Source organism: Camelina sativa, chromosome 14 (genome assembly GCF_030686135.1).
Source record: "Camelina sativa cultivar CO46 ecotype springtype chromosome 14, ASM3068613v1".
NCBI lineage: Eukaryota > Viridiplantae > Streptophyta > Magnoliopsida > Brassicales > Brassicaceae > Camelina > Camelina sativa.
Window position 1 is genome coordinate 12,706,027 of NC_141893.1, and position 20,647 is coordinate 12,726,673.

The following is a 20,647-nucleotide window of genomic DNA, read 5'->3' on the forward strand; positions in this document are numbered from 1 at the left end:
TATTCTTATAGTCACTAATTAGAGGAAAGTCAGATAATTCATAATTGTATACACGTCTTTATAAAAGAATAGTCAAATGAAGTGTATCTGTATTATTATTTTTGAAGTACAGTTTATGTTATCCTTTTGAAGTTTTGGTTATTTAATTTGTTTTATTTACAATATTAATTCCTAACTATTTTCCTAAAATAACAATTCCTGGAAACTCATTTAATGTAACTATTTAAATCGATCTAATTTGATACATTTATTGTCATAAATAGCTTGACAACATCTATACATTTCGATTTATCCAAAAACAACTCTACGCATTAAATTTTTAATCCCATAAAAATCTCCAAACATATTTTAATAGATCTTTAGAGACTGTATGATCTCTTAAATTTAAATGACACAGCCGAGTTTGAGTAACAAATGATTACAATCGCAATAATTATTATAACGTTAATAAAGTTCATAAAAACGAGAACTCAACTTTAGAAACTCAATAATCGGGTATATTTAACTTTAGCATCTAGAAAAACATTTAATATAATATATATTGTGTTAAGAAACTGAATATTATTATGCGATAATGTTATTAACTCAAACTGAATCTTTTACTGTTACGGATCGTAAACTCCTTGCTCATCAAGCATTTTCCATGTATAAATATCAACTTCACAAATAAACACAACACACAACCAAAACCACTAATATGACGGTTTTGAAACACGGGTTAAACCACTAATATGACGGTTTGTTGTTATATAGCGGGACATGTTATTAACATGACGGTTTGAATTAACATTAGTATAAATATAAAATATTATTAATTTTCAGTTTTGAAATACGGGTTAAATATTCCTTTAATTATTTGGTCAATATCACTAATATAAGAATATTAGACATATTAAATCAGGATAATTTAACTAAAATTTTGTAAAACAATTAAATAATTGGTAAAATTGTGACTTAATCCGACAATAGCTTATAAATCACATATTTACGTATTTATTTCCCCTATTATTGTTCTAATAATTTGACAATCCAAACACAATTATCATTTAACTAAATAAAACAAACTAAATATATATAAAAAAACTAATGTTTTATATTCAAGTATACAATACAATTATTTTTAATAACTAAATTCGAAGATTTTGTTAGGATTTCAATTTATGATTCTCCTATCATCTGTATTTTATTTTATTTACAAATTGTTTGGAATTTTTATATAATACTTATAATTAATAAAATGCATATTTTTCTGCATATGTTGTGATTTGAATTTTTTAAAACGAAGATATATTACTCAATGTATGAAAATGTGTGTTTTAATTTCCACATTGGCGGGTTGGCAAAACTAAATTTATATAGATGATAAATTAATAATTTTTATTTGCTCACAATTATAATATTTTAATTACTATTTTATATTTCACAAAATAATGATGCAAATACAACAAATAAACAATATAAAATTGTAATAATACGTCAAAAATAAAATACTATAATATTCTAAAATATTTAGTATTCAAATAGACTAATAGATTTACCTAACAATTAAAAATAAATATTATCTCAAACAAAATAATTTTTTAAAAAAATAAAACAATAATTTTTATTATTATACTATAATTTTTTTTTAAATGTTGATCCGTGCTTTAAGCACGGGATATATCCTAGTATGTTCTAATAATGAAATGTTTATCTATTTAGATAATAACTAGGTTTGATCCAACTTGAAATTTAATAAAATAAAACACAACTTTATCGCCGACAAAACTTTCATAAGGTTGAATAGGTTCGAAATTGAATGATATTATAGAGTCGCGTATTCAAGACGCATAATAACATACTAGGTACGGATCCGCATGTACGTGCAGGGTTATTTTTACATAATTTTAAAAAAATTAGAAAATGTTCACGTAAACCTCTACTCAGACATGCATGAATATATAAGATAAAATTAAGATATAATTTAGATAAGTGATATTACGTGTATATTATTTTAAATTTAGATAGTCCGAATATGTTCTGCTTGAATTCTTGTTCCCGAAATTCTCGTACCATATTTTGTCATACATGAATATACCCATACAAAATTCTCATAACCTGATTATTATGCAACTAAATTGAACGATTTTCTAAAATATAATAAATCTGTTGTTTAATCTTTTTTTTCTTAATATGTAAATTGGGTCAGTTTGGCAACATGGATATTTAATATGATTTTTTTTAACCCTTAAGTGTATTTCCCAATTAATAGTATAGATTTCCTTCAATTTTTGAATGAAATATTCCTTAGTTATAATAATGAAAATTTAATGTAAATAATATAGTAAGAGAAAGAAAAATAATAAATGAGATATAAAGCGTGAGTATTTTATATAGGAGATACCAGAAGAAATTTTATTAAGAAGAATTATATTAATTTGGATTGGATATTATTAGTTTTTCTAATAATATTTGTGTCTGTAATTGATGGAGAAATAAAATTACAAATCATAAATCAAATCTTATTGTTTCGTGATAGGGAAGACTATAATTGGTCATTAGATCCCTTATATAATTGGTCTTAGTTACAGTATTATATTAGTGGATTTTATAAATTTTAATTGGTCATTAGATTCTTATATATATCAGCTATTGGTATAATATTATTACTTGTTTTAATTTTTATTGGACTGAAGTTTCTAAAGTTTAAGATTTCTGTAAAAACACTATAACTACATATTTATATATAATGTTTAACTACATAGTTATCCAAATTAAAGTATATATTTATGTCATTTCAATTGGTGATCATATGTTTTTTTTGGCAAATATAGGTATTGTTTTTAGCAAAATAATAAACATTGAGCCAGTTTCAAATGATCTTCGATTCCTTCACCATTAGAGCTTTATAAAATTATTAGAAAGGTAACATTATTTATATTTCTGAAGATATGATTTTAAATATATATGTGTTTACATCTCATAATATAGTTATATTATTATATTACAATACATAGTAAAATTAATTTAATTTTAAAAATATGTAGGGGATAATATTTATCAAATTTTGAATAATATTTACCAATTTTAAAATTTATAGGAGCAAAATATTGTGTATATAAACAAATTGAATAGCAATGACAGTTGACAAGAAAATATATATATAGCAGTGGCAGTTTTATGTAATTTTATGAAATACTAAGGGCAAATAATTAATTAGGTATGGAACTCTCTGGCGATGACAAGTCAATTTTTACTCTAAAATGCTTCTCTTTTAATATATAGGGGATGGTTATCAATACATTAAACGGACATAAAATCATAGAAATATTACTCCTTCTGTCCCACAAAGATTGATGTTTTGGGATATTTTTTTGTCCCACGAAAATTGATGTTTTGAAAACTTCAAGAAGTAATCATTGAAAATATTTAAAATTTTAAATTTTTATTGGTTAAAATTTAAATAATATCTCTTTAGTCAAAGAAAAACTATATTTAAACTCAGTAATTATTGTTTTCTTAAAATGTGTAAAAGATTCTAAACATCAATCTTTTAGAGATAGAGGGAGTAGATTGGATCGCTAGAATAGGTCGCATTTTAAAATGAACTAGAAATAGGTCCATGTGTTTTCGGTTGGGTATGGATTGCTTTCGAATCAGCGTACTACATAGGATGAAGAAAATACAACTATAAATATATTAAGAGATGCAATTAAGATAAACAATATTAACGACGAAGAAGTACGTGATAAAATATTATAACTAAAGGCCAATGGAAAGATGGTTATGATTTAATGTAGAGAGCAAACAAATAAATAAATGAAAAGACTCAACTATAAAAATCTTTAAATACATAACTAATTAGGTTTTACCCCGTGGTACACCACGTCTATTATTTTATTAATATATATACTGTTAACGTTGTAGATAAAGTTTTGTAAAAACTCTTGATTTGCAAGTTGAAAATATACATTTTACGATTTGTTAGTTATGATTTAGGAATGAATGATAAGGCATATTCTTATTATGATTCTTAATTGATATTATTGGATTAATAATATACATTTAAAGCTAATAAGATCTTACCAAATATGTAATCGTTTATTAAACGCAAATTATATATTTCCTAAGATGTATTCATCTTAAATTATCTTGAATTAGTTGCTATATTATAGGGATGTGGTTAAGAGGAAGTGGTTACATAATCTGGGTTATCAATTCTTTTTGTCAAACTCGGCCCTAAAAATTCAGCATGCAAATTAGATCTTTCCTAAGATATAATGGGCATTAATTGGATGTAAATAAGTATGTTATGGTTTAAAAACCTGCCCAAAATATTCGTCAATCTTAAGGAGGATCCGGATAATTAAATCGGTTATAATTTTAGTTAAAAACCCGATCCGAAGTTGGCAAAAAGTGATGACATCCTGTTGTACTCCAAAAATGTATTTCGAGCTCTATATGTGGATATACTTGTTTGGTTACAAATATCCTAAGACAATTTTTAATATATATCCGTTTATAAAAATTCAAATCATATTATATTGCTGAAAAATATCTAACATTTTATTAACTTTATGTATTAAATAGTAATTAAAATAATTAAATATAAGATTAAATAAAAATGAAAGGAGAATTATATTTTAATCTAACATATTGATTTGAATTAGATAGTTATATTTTAGAAAATTAATATTATCAAATAAGGAAATGATTGTGTTTGGTTGTAATGATTGTAGAGAATTTAGTTGAGACTTATTTGGATACAAAGATAAGAGAGGATGAAACAAAAATGTACTTCAAAATGTTAAGATAGATAAGAAAAACAGTTAGAAAAAAAAAGATACATGGTAAAAAAAATACAAAGCCTAATGAAAAGATCCAACCTTAAGGTTGCTTAATGAAAAGACACAAGTATAAAAATCTTTGAAAATGTGATTAATAAGGTGATTCATTTTCTAAGGTTGCCTAATGAAAAGACACAATTATAATTAAAAAATTATAACTAGTAAAATAAATGTTTAAAAGAGGAATATGTAAATGACAAGAATATAACTAAAAAACGCTAATGAATAGACGTAACTCTAAGATTCATTTCCTAGGATTGTTATTATTAAGAGATTGTTTACTTTAGTTTTGATTTTTATATAAACTAGATTTTGAATCTACTGCTTAAGGTTTATTTGATATAATTTGATTAAAATTATATACAGTTGATGATCTTTGATGAAATATTACGTAATAAAAATTTAAATTAGTATTAAAGAAAAAAATATAAGTTTCAGATACACAATTTTTAAAAATATAAAAATCAGTTGTGATATAAAATCAAATATGATAAAAAAAAAATCATGAATTTAACTCGACATCCAGGTGTGGCGAATCAAACTGGTGACCTCACATATCCTAAACCATTTCTTTGACAACCAGAAAAACGAAACAATTTTATAATCCTGAATTTATCTCGTTTTCATATTTATTTGATCGCTACCACCTATGTTTTCATATTTTTTTTCAATGTTTTCTTATTCTTCATATTCATTCTTGTCGTTTTCATTGTCAAATTTTATGGTAATTGTCATCGTTACTTTTACCGTTCGGTTCTTCGTTATACTCTTTTTCTTCTTCCTCCTCGTCAACTTCTTCACATTTTTTCACTGAAAAACCTTTTTTTAGACTACCACACAACTTGTTAACCCATCAAACTCCAAGACCAAAATCATTTTTTTCTCATAAAATTTGTGCAATTCATGAAGACCAGCATAGTCAACACATGCACCCAATTATTGATAATTTCATCCATATTATTCGGTTTTAGATACACAAATATTGAAACTTCTCAAACTAAAATATTTACTTGCAGAAAAAGTAATATGAACACATGTATAGTTAAAACAATATTTGTGCTTTTCGTTGATCTTTCTTCTTTAAACACAAATAACATCAAATCAAGGTCTTGCGACGTCAATCCTTCTTTCTTAGACTTAAAAGTAAAATTTTTACTGCAAGAATATCAAATCATCTGTAAAGTTATACCCAAAAAAACATATTTTACAGCTCATAAGAGATATAAAGCACAAACGGAGACAAGTAAGATATTTTCAAGATATTATAAAATTTGATATATATTATTTAATAATTCTTAAACTTTAAAATTTTTAATAGAGATTAAATATTTAAAGAATTTTAAACTTTAGATGTAGTTTAAATATTTGTAACATTTTTATTAGAGTTTAAATAGTTAAAATATTTTAAACTTTTTATGGAGGTATTTATAATATTTATAAACCTTTATAAAAGTTAAGAACTTTCAATATTTATAACATTTAAACATATTTGACCAAAAAAAAATAATATTTAAACTTTTAAATTTTTTAAATATTATAATTTTTTTTTTTGAAACTTTTTAAAGTTTTAATTTGATCAAATAAAAAACTGGATCAAACCGAATAAAATTTTTAAACTTGGACGCCTGATAAATCAAGCTTTCCTGCTCATTCGTTGTTGGAAACATATTAATCTTATTTATACTAGTTCTGAACCATTGTCTAAAACATTTCTAGCCGATGTTGGACGTTGTACATAGATATTTATTTCCATAAATTTAAAATTCTGGAAATTTAGAAAATGTTAATGAACGACATGTCAAATCCTGATTGGTTGTTAAAAATAATTCTTAATATAGAAAATTCTGTAAATTTAGAAAATGCTAATAAGTGACATGGCAAATCCCGATAGGTTGTTTAAAATCCTATGTGGACGCCTTAAGAAGTTTATAGCTTCTCCTTTTATTTAGTATAAATTTAATATAATTTTCCTATTTCATAAAATATAATTTATTTCCTTATTTTTATTAATAATTTCTAATTATTTTTTATTGTTGATGTGGTATGGTATGTAATCATATGATCAATGTTTAAATGGGAGGAAGTTTTGTTTTTTCATATCTAGTGATATTTGATTGGGGTTATAAATTTCATATAATTTTCTTATTTCATAACAAATATAATTTATTTCCTTATTTTTATTCATAATTTTCTACATATTTTTTTATTGTTGATGTGGTATGTAATTATATGGTCAATGTTTAAATGGGAAATATTTTTATTGTTGCTAGTGATATTTGATTGGGGTGTTGTCATGTTTGGTGGTCTTCTGGGCCGAAATATATGTGAACACGTGGTGAACACTTGGTGAACACTTGGGACTATATATGCGAACACTTGGTCTTTCTCCTCTTAGGTTTCTTCACCTACCTAATCTTCAAAATCGTTACACAACACAAGACCAAACTAAAGATGTCGATCAGTTCGGAAACCCAAGTTCCCCTTTCGCTCCCGATCATCGACTTCTCCAGTCCAGATCTCAAACCGGAAACCCCCGAGTGGGACTTGGTAAGATCCCAAGTCCGAAAAGCCTTAGAAGAGTATGGATGTTTCGAGGCCTTGTTCGATGGAGCTTCCATGGAGCTACGGAAGGCTAAGTTGCTCGAGGCCTCCAAGGAGGTTTTCGATTTGCCATTGGAGACCAAACAGAGTACAAAGACAAACATACATTACGAAGGATACTTAACGATTCCGATTGTCCCTTCACAAGAGGGCATGGGCTTTTACGGTGTAGATAATCCTAATGTTGTTAATGACTTGACTCACAAGCTTTGGCCTCAAGGCAACACCTTCGTCAGGTACCCTTCTTATCACTTGAAACAAACTTTTGGCAATGCATGTTTGTAGGCTTTTACAGAATTATTTGGCTTTTTATTTGGTTTAATTTATATAGAAATGTGAATGGTATATTTTTTAGTATTTGGTTTTCTTAAGAACCTTTGAAAAAAAATTAAGTTCTAATACGTTTTTATATTTTAATATTAGTTTTAGGCTTTTAGCTTTAGTTTTAGTTTTTGTGTTTAAGTTTTTAGAACAAAGTCACAAACCACAGCTCCTGTAATAACTTGCATGAATGACACATTACACCTACGACTTTTATCTATATACTTTTTGAGGAGTATATTTTTAATTATCTCTTTTGCATGAATGACACCTTACACCTACGACTTTTATCTATTTATATAAAACATATTTAATATAACCAATCAGAACATTTTAACCAATAAGCGGAGTGTGAAGAAGAATAGAAAGATTGAATTTTAATTTTTATCATCTAAATACTAAGAATAATACTACATAATTTCAGCAAGAATGTTCAGTCGTTTGCGGAGAAGTTAATAGAATTAAGCTTGAAGGTGAGGACAATGACTCTGGAGAGTTTCGGACTCGAGAAATACATGGAGGAGCATCTTAACTCAGCGAATAAGCACTTTCAGATACTTAAATACAAAGGACTTTCCGATGATGATACAGAGAGTAAGGTAGGTTTTTACCCTCATATCGATAGGCATTTCCTCACAATACTCAGCCAGAACGATGACGTAGATGGCTTGGAGATCAAAACCAAAGATGGCAAAGAGTGGATCAAAGTTAAGCCATCTCAAGCTGCTTCTTTCATTGTTATGGCCGGAGCTTCTCTTCATGTAACTAAAATTATGCTTCCTTGACCCTCAAGTTTCATTCTTTTATAACGTCCTTTAGTTATGTGATTAACATGTATGTAAGAATACGGTGTTGTAGGTACTGTTGAATGGTGGGATATTTCCTCCGCTTCACCGTGTGATTACAACCGGAAAGAAAGATCGGTATTCGGCTGGACTGTTCACGATCCCTAAAGAAGGAGTGATCATAAATGCGCCTGAGGAGATGGTAGATGATGAACATCCTCGTCTCTATAAGCCTTTTGATTTCTGGGGTTTCTTGAAATTCAGCAACTTACCTAATGCCCGGAAAGACATATCTGATCTCACCACTTACTGTGCCCTTTAAGCATTTTTATATATTATGCCATTTTCTGAATAAATGTAACTATGTATCATTTGATCATTAGCTACATATGCTTGTTCAGACGTTGTTTGCTTTTTTGCTCTCAAGTTATTGTTCTTTTTGCAAATACTGTCAAGGTGCATTAGCTTGTGAGACGTTAATTGCTTGGATAGACCAAAATAGACAGTCAACAAACATATTTCTTTTAATTTCTTAGGGTAAAAGGAAACCTATATAGGATAAGGAGCCTCACTAGCTTTCACAAATCTGCCTCTGACACGCAACCTAGTGTGCGCTCTTGCCTTCCTCGATTCATACCTTATAGTCTTATCATATCTGTCCACACACCAAGATCCAAGATAAAGGAAGACACGTAATATAGTATTAGGTTCTTTGAGGAGATAAGCAATAGAAAATTATCAAAGGAAAAGAAAAAGTAGCATCTACCTCCGTGTATTCCTCTTTTTCTTGTAACGCTGCATTGCATTGCCTCTGTTCTGAGCCATCCGCTCCAGATCAGCCTTGGTTGCCACTAATCTTGTGGTCTTGCAACTAGTTCCAGCAATATGCTTCGTGAAATGCAAGTCACTGGAGGAGGAGTGGGAAGCTTTCTCGGAGCCAAATGTAATTGAATGATTGTTGCTCTCAGATGTTGTTGGTTGTACCTGACCTGATGTTGATCGCTTGTAGTCATCCTACAAAAGAATTCTAATCAGCATCACAACAGTATCTGTATGTGTTGGTTACAGATAAGTTTCCTAGCGCACATAGATATCACAAGTCAAAATGTTGGAACTGGAATTCCGAGGTAAAAGTAAAATATAGAAAAGCAAACCAACTTGCAACTTATTTCTAAGTAGGTTTCATGTTCTCAAAACTATCTCCACTCACTATAAGGGGAAACTATCTACAACAGTTTCTGAGAATAAAATGGAGATAAGAGACCTATGCGTTTTCAAACACTACCTTGTTTTAGCACGAAACACTTACTTAAATAACGAATGTGTATGAGAACCATTACCTTACAAATCCCTTTTACACGTTTCACGTTAGTGGAACAAGTTTCATTCATACTGTCAACAAAGTTGTTGATTGTGAATGAAGCAGCACCTTGATATGCAGCTTCCATTTGGGTAGTGTCCTCGGGTCCCCTTAACTGTCCCAAGTTAAAATCCCATATCTGCAAGTTCACCATACATGTAAACAAAAAACCCTTTCATTTGTTGGAGAAACCATTAAACCACCATACAGAGTGAGTATATTAACAGACTGTTCCTCGTGAGAAACTTAAACTGTTCTAAGCACAAACCAAAACAGCAACCATGGACAAAACAATCAAAAGAGAGATAAGTTGAACCTGAGAACTCTGGCCACCACTAGGATTAGTATCCTTCCACTGCAAAGGTGTAAACGACGTCTTTTGAGGCTGCTCTCTGCCATAGATCTCCTCTACATCTCTTGCCCATTCCAACCTCACAGGCATCTCCGGAACCATAATACCTTCTCTTGCTTCTCCATCTCCATCACAATCACCCTCACGGTCACAATCACCATCACCATCACCATCATCACCACCACCAACAACAACAACATCATTCTTAAGCAACTCTTCAACCTGTTTACACAACACCTGCTTAAACCTCCCACAACTAGAAGAAGACCCACGTTTCTTAAACGTAGTATCACTAGGAACAATCAATTCCTGGAGAACAACATCAGATCCCAAAACCCACGAATCCAACTGCATCCCAAAATTCTCCATCATCGGAACTTGACTCTCTTCTTCTTCTTCTTTTTTCCTCCCTCCTTCCAAATCCATCCCCCATAACGCAGCAAGCTCCAGCGCCGACGGACAACCAGAGAAACCTTCCACGGCGGTTCGAACATGAGCATCCGAAACAGAGCAGCTCCCGTGAACATCCCAATCACACTCCTGACACAAGACGAAATTATCGGTGAAGCACCGTACAGAGACGGGCTCGTTACCGCAGTTATCACATATCTGAGATCGAACGTGCTTCCTCGACAAGAGATTCGCCGTGTACACGTGCTGATCACACGGCAAACAAAGCTTCGCCGTATCGGCTCTACAAAACAATACCGCCGCACGCTCGCCGCAGAAATCGCACGGTGCTCTCTCTGAACTACCCATAATAATAACTCCCTTCTCTATTATCTGCAAATCTTTATTGGAATAAAGAAGACAACGAAGCTTTGGGATTTACTATTACTAAATGTTGCCCTGTATGGAACTTTGTGTATAAAAAAAAATGGATTGTTCAGATCGAGAGGGCGACGCTGACGTTGAAGGTACTGAACGTGACAGAGATAGAGAACCTATGGAGAAAATATCTAATCTGCTTTTGCAACTCTTTTTATATTCTTTTAACTTATATAGAGAAAGTTAGATCAAAGCACATGATTTTATTGGCATTATTTCTTTCCGTAAATAGTAATGACTTTTTTTGAACCTTTGGAGTTTTGTTCATTTTTAAATCAGTGTAGGGGGTAAAAAAAGAAAAATTCAGTGTAGTAACGGCTTCGAACATCTTTTCTCTAATCACAAACACTTCAGCATAATTTAGGGTCCGAATGATAACCGTCGATTTAGTAGTGCGGAATAAAAAATTTACTAGTGTGGTACGGTTCAACTACGGTTCGTGCGGGACAAATATATTTGCGGGACAAATACGATTATTCTAAAATAAACGGTACAAAATAATGTTTGATTGGTGAAAAAACAATAAGCGGTGCATAATACATATTATAGTTATACATTATAAATAAATATATTATATTAATATAATTATAAATGTAAATTTATTTTTTATTGTTAGTGAAATAGTATTTTCATTTTTATTTATAATTTATGAACTTTAAAAACCAAAGTTATAATCATGTAAAAATTTGTTTATTAAATAATGAAGAAATACATCTTTTAGAAATAATTTCATTATAGAAGAAACTATAGTTTACTTGTAAAACTGTTAAATCTAGTTAACATATATATGATACATTTTAAATGACATAACTTTAATTTATATTTTGATTAAAACTGACTTAAATTTTTTGGATCTGTTTTTCCATATTATAAGTGATTATTTTGTAATTTGTGAAGAATAATGAAGTAATATTTTTTATAAAATTAAGCAACATTTAAAATAATATTATTTCATATTTACTTTATATGGAAACTATAATTTCCTTTTAAAGTTGTTAATTTTAGTTAATATATATGCTATAATTTAATCAAATTTTTTTTGTCAAAAAGTTGACTATATTTTTTTGTTTTTTTAATAAATCTTTTGTTTCATATTAAAAACTGATTATTTTATAATTTGTGAACAAATAATGAAGTAAATTATTATTTTTTCAAAAAAAAGACACATTTGAAAAGTTAATTATTTATGAGAATCTTTAACTATGTAAATTAAAAAAAAAACTCATTTGGCATAAAGTAGTTTATTAAAATCTATGTTAACTATTACTCTTTGCTATCAAAAAAAAAAAAAAACAATAATCTGAATTTATTTTGTCCAGTGCGTAATTGCTAAAACCACTTTGCTAAAACCACTGGATAATACCCACTTTTAAAAAACAACGGTGGTCCTTTGATAAATACTCATCCTCAAAAACCGCAACAGTGTTTTTTTTTTTTTTAGAAAAACGCAAATAACCTATTATTTTGTGATTGGTGACCTGAACTGCTTTTTCCTAAAAAAGTTTGAATACCGCTTATTAGAGAGTCAACATTCACTGCCTTAGTCATCGGAATACTCTACATACACGGTATAACTTATATAAACTAATACTCAGATAATTAATTTTGATAAATTAATATATTTACTCGTTCCCTTTTTTTGACAAAAAAAAAATCAGCAATTGATAACTTTGAATTAATAACTCACCAAATTATTAAAATATCACTGTTTCGTAAAATTGAAATTGAGAAATTTTTTGTAAAAGGGGTATTCAAATGAGATTCTGGAGAATTTGGTGGGATTTAAGAGATTCTGAATTTTGATAGTTTTTTGGATATTTTGGTGGATTTGTTAGTTTTTCAATTTTAAAAAAGGAAAATTAGTTTGTGATTTGGTTAGATTTTAAAGGAATATATTGGGGGATTTTAAGAGATTTTTTATGAAGAGAATGACATTGCAGATTTTCAGAAACCTCCATGAAACACTTTCATACCCTCAACAACTTTTTGGACAAACGATGATTCTATTCATTCAAATAGAAAACATACAAGGAAAGGGATATAGAATCCCAGAGTTTAAACGATTACAAGGAAGGGCTTTCCCGAAAACCATATGCAAAAACAAACATAAAGGAAACATCAAGCAAAATTCCATGAGAGCTATGACACAAGCGCTAAGAAGCAATTGTAGGCATGTGGGATCATGGTTGCAGGATTGGACATCATCGACGATCTCGAGAGATGACAAGTAGGTCACGGTCAACAAACACAGTGCCGTTGGTAGCAGAATCAAAACCAAGGAACTAACTGAAGTGAGGAGCACTAGCAGACGTAGAGCCAAGGTAGGGATTCGGGGGTCAAACACCCGGAGGGTGATGTAGGTGCTGGTGGATTTTTGCTCACCAAGGTGGTACCTGAAGTAAACAGCTAGAATCATCGAGGGGTGGTTTTTGGTAGAGAAACTTCTCCGACCATAACCACAGCCTCGACAATTTGAATTCAGGTCTAGTATGCCATGAAACTTCAGGAACTTAGGAGCATGAGATTTCAGGATTGATCATAATTGTAGAACCGTAACATAACAGGTAGATCCTCTCTGCCATGAAAATGGTGATCAAGAATTCCACACAAAGTTTGTAGTCGGAAAGACATTGGCGAAGAGAAATCAAACCTGAGCTTCGAAGGAGAGGTTGGTTGCAGGGCAATTGGAGCAGGAGAGTTTACCAGAGAAGAAGCTAATAGCAGGTGCACATAATAAATGTAATGTCGTAGCAAACCAAATGGGTCCTCTCTGCCATGGAAATGGTGATCAAGGATTCCACACAGAGTTTGCATTCGACAAAACACGGGGACAAAGACAAATAGCCTGCTCTTCAGGAAAGGGTGTGAATGTTGGGAATTAAGAAATACATGGTAATTCCAGATTTGAGGGCCAACAGACAATGTCGTAAGTTGAGCAGTCGCCATAGTTCTAACATACTCATTGTACATCCAAGACACACTAGCTAAATGGATTCTCTGATGCATTCTTCGAACATCGAGTATAGTCAAACAAGTTAATAACAGTCTACAGGATAACAAGGAGCTAGATAGAGAGAACCTGGTCATTTGGGGATTTGGCAAGACCATTTGGGATGCCATAAAGCCAAATTCGGGTCCATAACTCATCCGCAGAGTGGTTGCGGATGGCCAGGGGAGTTGTATCGCACGGTGGTTTGTCAGAGGGGAGAAAAAGGTTTGTTCCTCTGGTGGTATTGGCCATGGGTCTGCAAAGCTCTCGAGGTGACAAGTCTGTGAGATGGGAGTCCAATATCGGGGGCAAAACACAACTCTGGGGGATTCTCCGTCAAGCAACCACTCCGACATATCCTGGGAAGGTTCGGATGATGTTGCGGAAAGGAGTTCTTGAGAGGCGGAGCACACTCCGGATCGAGAAATTGGGAGATGTAGGGACTTTGAAACCTTTGACGGTAGGCCTGGGCGAGAATAGTTGAGGATGGGGTACGCCGGACTCCACATCCTTCGATACAAGAGCAGGGGCAGATCTTCTTCGTCTGGATCTGGGATGTTGGTCGGGGATTGAAAAAGATTCAAAAGAGGAAAATAAAAGGGGAAAAGGAATTAAAAGAGGAATCGAGGAAGAACAAGAAGCAGCAGAGAAGCGTAGGAGGTGAAAGCACCCGACGCCGGCGTCGGAGAGATGGTGGTCGCGGCGCCTCAATAGTAGTGTCTGGGAGAGAATATTGTTTGTTTCAAATGTTTATGTCTTCATTACCCTCAACAACTTGGTATTAATAATACTCTTGACAAATCTCCTCAGCTTGCCTCGTATGTTCTTACAGTTCTTTGTTTTCTATATCTATTGTTATTAGTGATCACAGGAACTGGACTTATTTGGTCACGTTACAGTACTGTAATCACTCCGGTATGTTTACTGCAACTCATGTTCATGTCATTTATATGTGTTATAGTTTGCTTTGCTCTAGTACTAACTACTAAGTGGTTAGTGGGATTACTGGTTTGTTATGATTTTGTTGTAACTTTTGTTTACAGAAAAACTAGAATCTCTTTAGTGTTAGTCTTGGTATGGCGGTGACAGGCATATACCAACTTACTCGTAAAATAAAGTAAGATCTACAGAACAATACTCTTTGTTAGTTTGTAATTGATTCTGGTCTTATTATGTTCTATAATTTAATGAATCAATGTGTGTCTAGTTAGTGAAGAGGTGTGTATACACAGGTGTTATTATATGTGTTGTTTAAACTTGTCGGTTGTGACAAGTTACGAACAGTTACGACCGTACGGTTTATATATAAGTGTGGTGTGTTGTAAAACAAAAACCCAACAAGTTTCATATAAATAAAAGTCTCAATTTCGTTCTTGCCTTCTATCTAAGAGAAGAGACAAAGGTCTCTTACTCTATTTTCTTCTTCTTCCTCTCAATATTCTAACACTCTTTACATTTGCATGAGATATGCTTTGAAGTTCTTTTGTTTCAAACTTCACTATTGATGTTTTATCTCTGTTTTGACATCGATATATGTGTTTTTTGCAGGCATGATTATGCATCTGAAGCAGATCCTATTGTTGCAAAAGAATGATGAAGATACACATCTTTTCTTGTGATCTTGTTGCAGATTCATTCCAATATAACCAAATCTGTTTGGGGTTAGAGATTGTTTCTTGCAGTTAGAAATTGAAATGTTAGTGTGACTACGATGATTGTATTACTATTCCACATTTCTCAACCTAAATGGTAAATTTAGAGGAATGTTGTATCCCACTAACTTTGTTAGTGCACAAGTACAACCATCTGCACCCAAAGCATAATTGCTAATGAGGTCCATCTCAAACAACATATGCTTATAGTTGGAACGACAAAGTTTTATTCATCATACTTTTGCAGTCTTAACCACTGTAATAACTTCAAATTACAAACACTAGAGCATCTTGGAGAGTGAAGAGGAATTTAAAGTGTTCACTGTTCAGGCTCGTGTTTCTCTCCCTGAGAATTCAAACGTAGAACAAGCTTGAAGAGAAGCTTTGATTATGTATCCGACCATTACTCTCACGCCACAACTTGTAGATAGTTGTTGAAACGCCATACGGAGTAACGTTTTGTCTTAAAGCGTCAACTGTGATGAGCGTAAAGAGACAAAAGTTCGTGTCCAATCTGGATTGAGCTTTTGACGGAGAAGATGAGTAGTCAGCTCAGACCATATAGTGAAGATGAATGGACAAGCAAAAAAGAGGTGATCTCTTCACTCATCTTTCTCTCCACAGAATGAACATGGCTGGTGTGCTCCCCAAGCACGCATAAGAGTTCCGGTGGATTTAATCGCAAGCCATACCTAGTGCTGTGACTGTCGCAGGAAGTTCCAAGTATGTGGGGACGAGAAGGAAGTCTTATACGTATGTCCATAGTGACGCCACAGAGAAACATGTTTTGACTATTTATTTTTCAAAAAACAAATCTTTCAAAATAACACCTTCTAAGCTGTGATTTTTTTCTATTGGATTTCTCATGTAAAAATGTATCCAAAGTTTCCTAAAATATGTGTTTTGATTTTCTATTAAAAAAAAGTTAGATTTTGAATAACAGATTATTCTATATGATTTTGACAAATTATTGATTGAATAACAAGATATTGTGAATGATTTTAAATGATTTTATAAAAATTCCAAATTGAATACCATTGGATTTAGGAGCTCTCAACTTATGATTTTAATAGAAACCCAAAATCTTCCAATTTCCTCATTTGAATACCCCCTCTAAAAGTAAATTGTGATATATCATCCAAAATCCAAACTATAGGAAAACAACATAGAAAGCCAATTAAAAAGTAACTCAGAAATGGGCTTGGGCCCATAATCGGAAGAGGGAAGGGAAGTTTGTTTGACGAGTAGTCGTCGGGTCGGTGACAGATCTCGACTCGCTGGTTTATTCCGGTTGTGAATTTTTGTATATTAATAGGACCGACGAAGCACAATTCATAAGCTGAGTAAGGAAAAAAAAAAACCCCAAACCCTAAAATCGCCATGGATAAGGAGAGATATTCCAGGAGCCACCGTGACGATCGTGATCGTGATTCGAGTCCCGACCATTCTCCGCAACGTGAAGGCGGACGCCGACGAGATCGCGATGGTGATTCGAAGCGGCGTGATTCAGACCACTACCGCTCATCGAGGCGCGAGGATAGGGAGGATGAGAGAGATAGGGGTAAGGAGAGAGGTCGGAGATCTGTAGAGCGAGGCGAGAGGGAAGGGAGTAGAGATAGGGAAAGGCATCATCATGAGAGGTCTCACGAAGGAACTAAAGAGAAGGAATCGAGGAGCAAGAGGAAAGATAGAGACGAGGAGAATTTGGCTAGGGATGGGAAGAAGAAATCTAGGTTTTCTGATGGGAATGGTGAGAGGAAGAGCAGGTTTGAGGATGTGGCTATGGAATCTGAGAACAAGAGTGCTCACGTCACTGAGGGTTCTGGGGTTATGAATCCTACTAGCGGCGTTTCGATTGTGAGTTCTCTATACCTTTTTTTTGTTAATTGCTACTGTTTGTGAGTCTTCTTTGCTACTTGAGCTTCAATAGGTTTGTGTGAATGGTGTTTGAAATGCTTGTATCTTCTTGTCTCTGTGCAGGGCGCCTCTTCAATTACTTCTGTTGCATCGGAAGCTTCTTTGGCCCCTAGTCAAACCCTCCTGCTCACTAAGGTATCTTCGATATATACAACGGATGAAAATAAGGCTAGTATTGTCAGATCTCATGAGGTTCCTGGAAAATCTAGTACAGATGGAAGACCATTATCAACAGCTGGGAAAAGTACTCCAAACATGTCTTCTGATGCGTTAGCCAAAGCTAAGAAAGCTCTACAGTTCAAGCACAAAGGATTGGCGGATAAACTGAAGAAACTTCCTTTGGTAAGAATAAGATCTGCAGATATTCTAGACATTTGCATTCATTCTTCTCTTACAACTTTGTATTTGATAAATTGCCCTTTCTTCTCTTTGCAGTTGAACAAGGGTACTAAGTCAACTTCAGAAGCTAGCCCAGATACCAGAGTACCATCATCGACTACCACTCCTGCTGTCTCTACAGGAACATCTTTTGCATCAGCAGTGCCACATTCTGGCCTTGCTGGTCTTGGGAGTATTAACATTGAAGCTGTTAAGCGAGCTCAGGAGCTGGCAGCTAACATGGGATTTCGTCTGGATCGAAACTATGGTCCCGTTCTCAACCTATTTTCAGGACAAGCGCCCTCAGATACGGCTGTTGCAGAGAGACCCGCCAAGCCCCCTGTTCTGCGTGTGGATGCACTAGGAAGGGAGATTGATGAACATGGAAATGTTATTAGTGTGACTAAACCAAGCAATCTTAGTACATTGAAGGTCAGCAATGTTACTCTTTATGACATAAGTTTTCATGTTTTTTTCTTTTTATGATCGAGCTTCTAATGTACTTGGATTTTACAGGTTAACATAAACAAACAGAAGAAAGACGCTTTTCAGATTCTTAAACCTCAACTGGAAGAAGATCTAAAAGAAGACCCCCATTTTGATCCACGGATGGGTATTGATGTAAAAAAGATTGTGAGACCTAAACGTATGACTTTCCAGTTTGTTGAGGAAGGTAAATGGACAAGAGATGCTGAGAGTTTGAAGTTAAAGGTATGCATTGTCTTTTGTATGAATTCCTTTTAACCATGTTCCTTCTTGGTGGTCTCTATAGATGTCTCACTATGTTTTTTTAAATCTTTTCTTTGTAGAGTCAATTTGGTGAAGCAAAAGAAAGGGAGCTGAAGGTGAAGCAAGCCCATCTGGCAAAGGCAAAGGATGATATAAATCCAAATTTGATAGAGGTATCAGAACGTGTCCCGAGAAAAGAGAAGCCGAAGGAGCCAATTCCAGATGTTGAGTGGTGGTACGTAATTTTCTCACCTTGTCCTTTCTGTTAATGCTCTAAGTTGTTACTTTTTTTTTTCTGAATTCTGATGTGACATTTACTTGGCATAACCTTGATGGAAACATGTCATCCTACTACACTTATCAAACTAAACGTGCAACTTTTTGGGGTATTTGATGAAAGTGATGAATCACCATAACTATAAAGTAGTTAGCTCTCATCCATGGATGATATTCACATAACTGTTTGGTATTCTTGTTTCTTTTTTTGAATTACTCGTTTTTTTTGTTGAGGTGGCATGTATACTATTAATAGTGCAAATTCTTGATTTCTTTGAGTGTTGGCATATGTCACATAGTACTTCGGAAAGTCCAATGCTTTTGTTATCAGCAGCAGTATGATTACTTATAGAATATGGTAACATGAATCGACTGATGATTATGAACCACTTAGTATCTTCCAATGCAAGTCCAAATAGTTAATCTGGCTGCTTTGTGTTCTGCCGTGTTGGTTTTTTTTCACTGTATATGTTCATGATGGGTTTTCTTAGTTCATAACTGTTTCATGTTTCAGGGATGCAAGTGTCCTCGTCAATGGCGAATACAGTGACATAGCCGATGGCATTATTACTGAAGACCATTTTAAGATAGAGAAGCTTACTCATTACATTGAGCATCCTCGTCCCATAGAGCCACCTGCAGAGGCAGCGCCTCCACCACCCCAACCTCTCAAACTGACAAAGAAGGAACAGAAGAAACTGCGAACACAGAGGCGTCTAGCAAAAGAAAAGGATAAACAGGAGATGATCCGACAAGGGTTGCTTGAACCACCAAAAGCAAAGGTGAAGATGAGCAACTTGATGAAGGTTCTTGGGTCTGAAGCGACCCAAGACCCAACCAAGCTTGAAAAAGAGATCCGCACAGCAGCTGCCGAGCGTGAGCAGGCTCATACGGACAGGAACGCAGCCCGGAAGCTAACTCCTGCAGAGAAACGTGAGAAGAAAGAGAGGAAGCTTTTTGATGATCCAACAACGGTTGAGACACTTGTGTCGGTGTACAAGATCAAGAAGCTATCGCATCCTAGAACAAGATTTAAAGTGGAGATGAATGCAAGAAACAACAGACTAACAGGGTGTAGTGTGATGACGGAGGGAATGAGTGTTGTTGTGGTTGAGGGCAAAAGCAAAGCGATAAATAGATATGGGAAGCTGATGCTGAGGCGAATAAACTGGGAAGAGGCAGAGAAGAAGGAAGAGAAGGATGACGAAGAAGAAGAGGCGAATGGGGAAAACAAATGTTGGTTGGTTTGGCAAGGAAGCGTTGCAAAGCCGAGTTTTCATAGGTTTCATGTACAAGAATGCTTGACCGAATCCTCTGCCAAGAAAATTTTCATTGATGCTGGTGTTGTTCACTACTGGGATCTCGCCGTCAATTACTCAGACGACTAAATCCTCTTTCCTCATATCATCATCATCACCTTTAAATGCTTTTTAACTATTTGGACATGTTATTGCGGTTCTGTGAACATATTTTTCACTTGTTCTGTTGTCTGGTGTTTTTAGTTTTGAACAAGAATGATATGTTTCTACGAGGTAATAACTATTAAAGTTGATGATGCAACATGAAGGATCTGATTCACAGCGCCCAAAGTACCATTGATAAAGATAAAGTGAGCACTAACAGATAATTAACA

The 20,647-nt window shown here is 33.3% G+C and overlaps 3 protein-coding genes and 1 long non-coding RNA gene across 8 annotated transcripts; 3 read left to right on the forward strand and 1 right to left on the reverse strand.

The window, feature by feature from the left end:
- Window positions 1-7,079: 7,079 nt before the first annotated feature.
- LOC104741411 (putative 2-oxoglutarate-dependent dioxygenase AOP1) lies at window positions 7,080-8,979 on the forward strand. Of its 3 annotated transcripts, none has more exons than XM_010462271.3 (4): window positions 7,206-7,663; window positions 8,173-8,342; window positions 8,412-8,509; window positions 8,607-8,979. In XM_010462271.3, the coding sequence occupies exons 1-4, from the start codon at window positions 7,278-7,280 to the stop codon at window positions 8,853-8,855; spliced, it is 903 nt and encodes a 300-aa protein (XP_010460573.1). In that variant the 5' UTR covers window positions 7,206-7,277; the 3' UTR covers window positions 8,856-8,979. The 3 variants fall into 3 exon arrangements, with proteins under 3 accessions (XP_010460572.1, XP_010460573.1, XP_087342708.1); XM_087486582.1 differs by having other exon boundaries at window positions 7,208-7,663; window positions 8,173-8,347; XM_010462270.3 differs by having other exon boundaries at window positions 7,080-7,663; window positions 8,173-8,509.
- LOC104741412 (zinc finger protein CONSTANS-LIKE 15-like) lies at window positions 8,877-11,246 on the reverse strand. Its single transcript, XM_010462272.3, has 4 exons — window positions 10,210-11,246; window positions 9,874-10,032; window positions 9,300-9,547; window positions 8,877-9,188 (listed from the first exon to the last, which is right to left on the reverse strand). Exons 1-4 carry the CDS (start codon window positions 11,002-11,004, stop codon window positions 9,083-9,085), a joined length of 1,308 nt encoding a protein of 435 aa, XP_010460574.2. The 5' UTR covers window positions 11,005-11,246; the 3' UTR covers window positions 8,877-9,082.
- A 3,672-nt stretch (window positions 11,247-14,918) lies between these two features.
- LOC147928115 (uncharacterized) lies at window positions 14,919-15,951 on the forward strand. The gene is made up of 3 exons (XR_015579177.1): window positions 14,919-14,977; window positions 15,106-15,179; window positions 15,611-15,951. It is a non-coding gene; the product is annotated as an uncharacterized LOC147928115 (long non-coding RNA).
- Window positions 15,952-16,911: 960 nt separating this feature from the next.
- Window positions 16,912-20,574, forward strand: LOC104741413 (protein RDM16). Of its 3 annotated transcripts, none has more exons than XM_087484760.1 (7): window positions 16,912-17,571; window positions 17,695-17,766; window positions 17,846-17,973; window positions 18,067-18,441; window positions 18,526-18,720; window positions 18,819-18,973; window positions 19,529-20,574. In XM_087484760.1, exons 3-7 carry the CDS (start codon window positions 17,887-17,889, stop codon window positions 20,400-20,402), a joined length of 1,686 nt encoding a protein of 561 aa, XP_087340886.1. In that variant the 5' UTR covers window positions 16,912-17,571; window positions 17,695-17,766; window positions 17,846-17,886; the 3' UTR covers window positions 20,403-20,574. The 3 variants fall into 3 exon arrangements, with proteins under 3 accessions (XP_087340886.1, XP_010460577.2, XP_087340887.1); XM_087484761.1 differs by having other exon boundaries at window positions 17,049-17,571; window positions 17,841-17,973; XM_010462275.3 differs by having other exon boundaries at window positions 17,013-17,571; window positions 17,695-17,973.
- Window positions 20,575-20,647: the final 73 nt, after the last annotated feature.

Bases quoted from the DNA above. Each gene is read 5' to 3' on its own strand.
- LOC104741413 (XM_010462275.3), top strand. From the start codon at position 17,095: ATGGATAAGGAGAGATATTCCAGGAGCCACCGTGACGATCGTGATCGT. The intron at 17,572-17,694 runs GTGAGTTCTCTA...GTCTCTGTGCAG, and splicing joins CTACTAGCGGCGTTTCGATT to GGCGCCTCTTCAATTACTTC. The intron at 18,974-19,528 runs GTACGTAATTTT...TTCATGTTTCAG, and splicing joins ATTCCAGATGTTGAGTGGTG to GGATGCAAGTGTCCTCGTCA.
- LOC104741411 (XM_010462270.3), top strand. From the start codon at position 7,278: ATGTCGATCAGTTCGGAAACCCAAGTTCCCCTTTCGCTCCCGATCATC. The intron at 7,664-8,172 runs GTACCCTTCTTA...ACATAATTTCAG, and splicing joins CAAGGCAACACCTTCGTCAG to CAAGAATGTTCAGTCGTTTG. The intron at 8,510-8,606 runs GTAACTAAAATT...ACGGTGTTGTAG, and splicing joins TGGCCGGAGCTTCTCTTCAT to GTACTGTTGAATGGTGGGAT.
- LOC104741412 (XM_010462272.3), bottom strand. From the start codon at position 11,004: ATGGGTAGTTCAGAGAGAGCACCGTGCGATTTCTGCGGCGAGCGTGCG. The intron at 10,033-10,209 runs GTTCAACTTATC...GTGAACTTGCAG, and splicing joins GTGGTGGCCAGAGTTCTCAG to ATATGGGATTTTAACTTGGG. The intron at 9,548-9,873 runs GTAATGGTTCTC...ATTCTTTTGTAG, and splicing joins GTGTAAAAGGGATTTGTAAG to GATGACTACAAGCGATCAAC.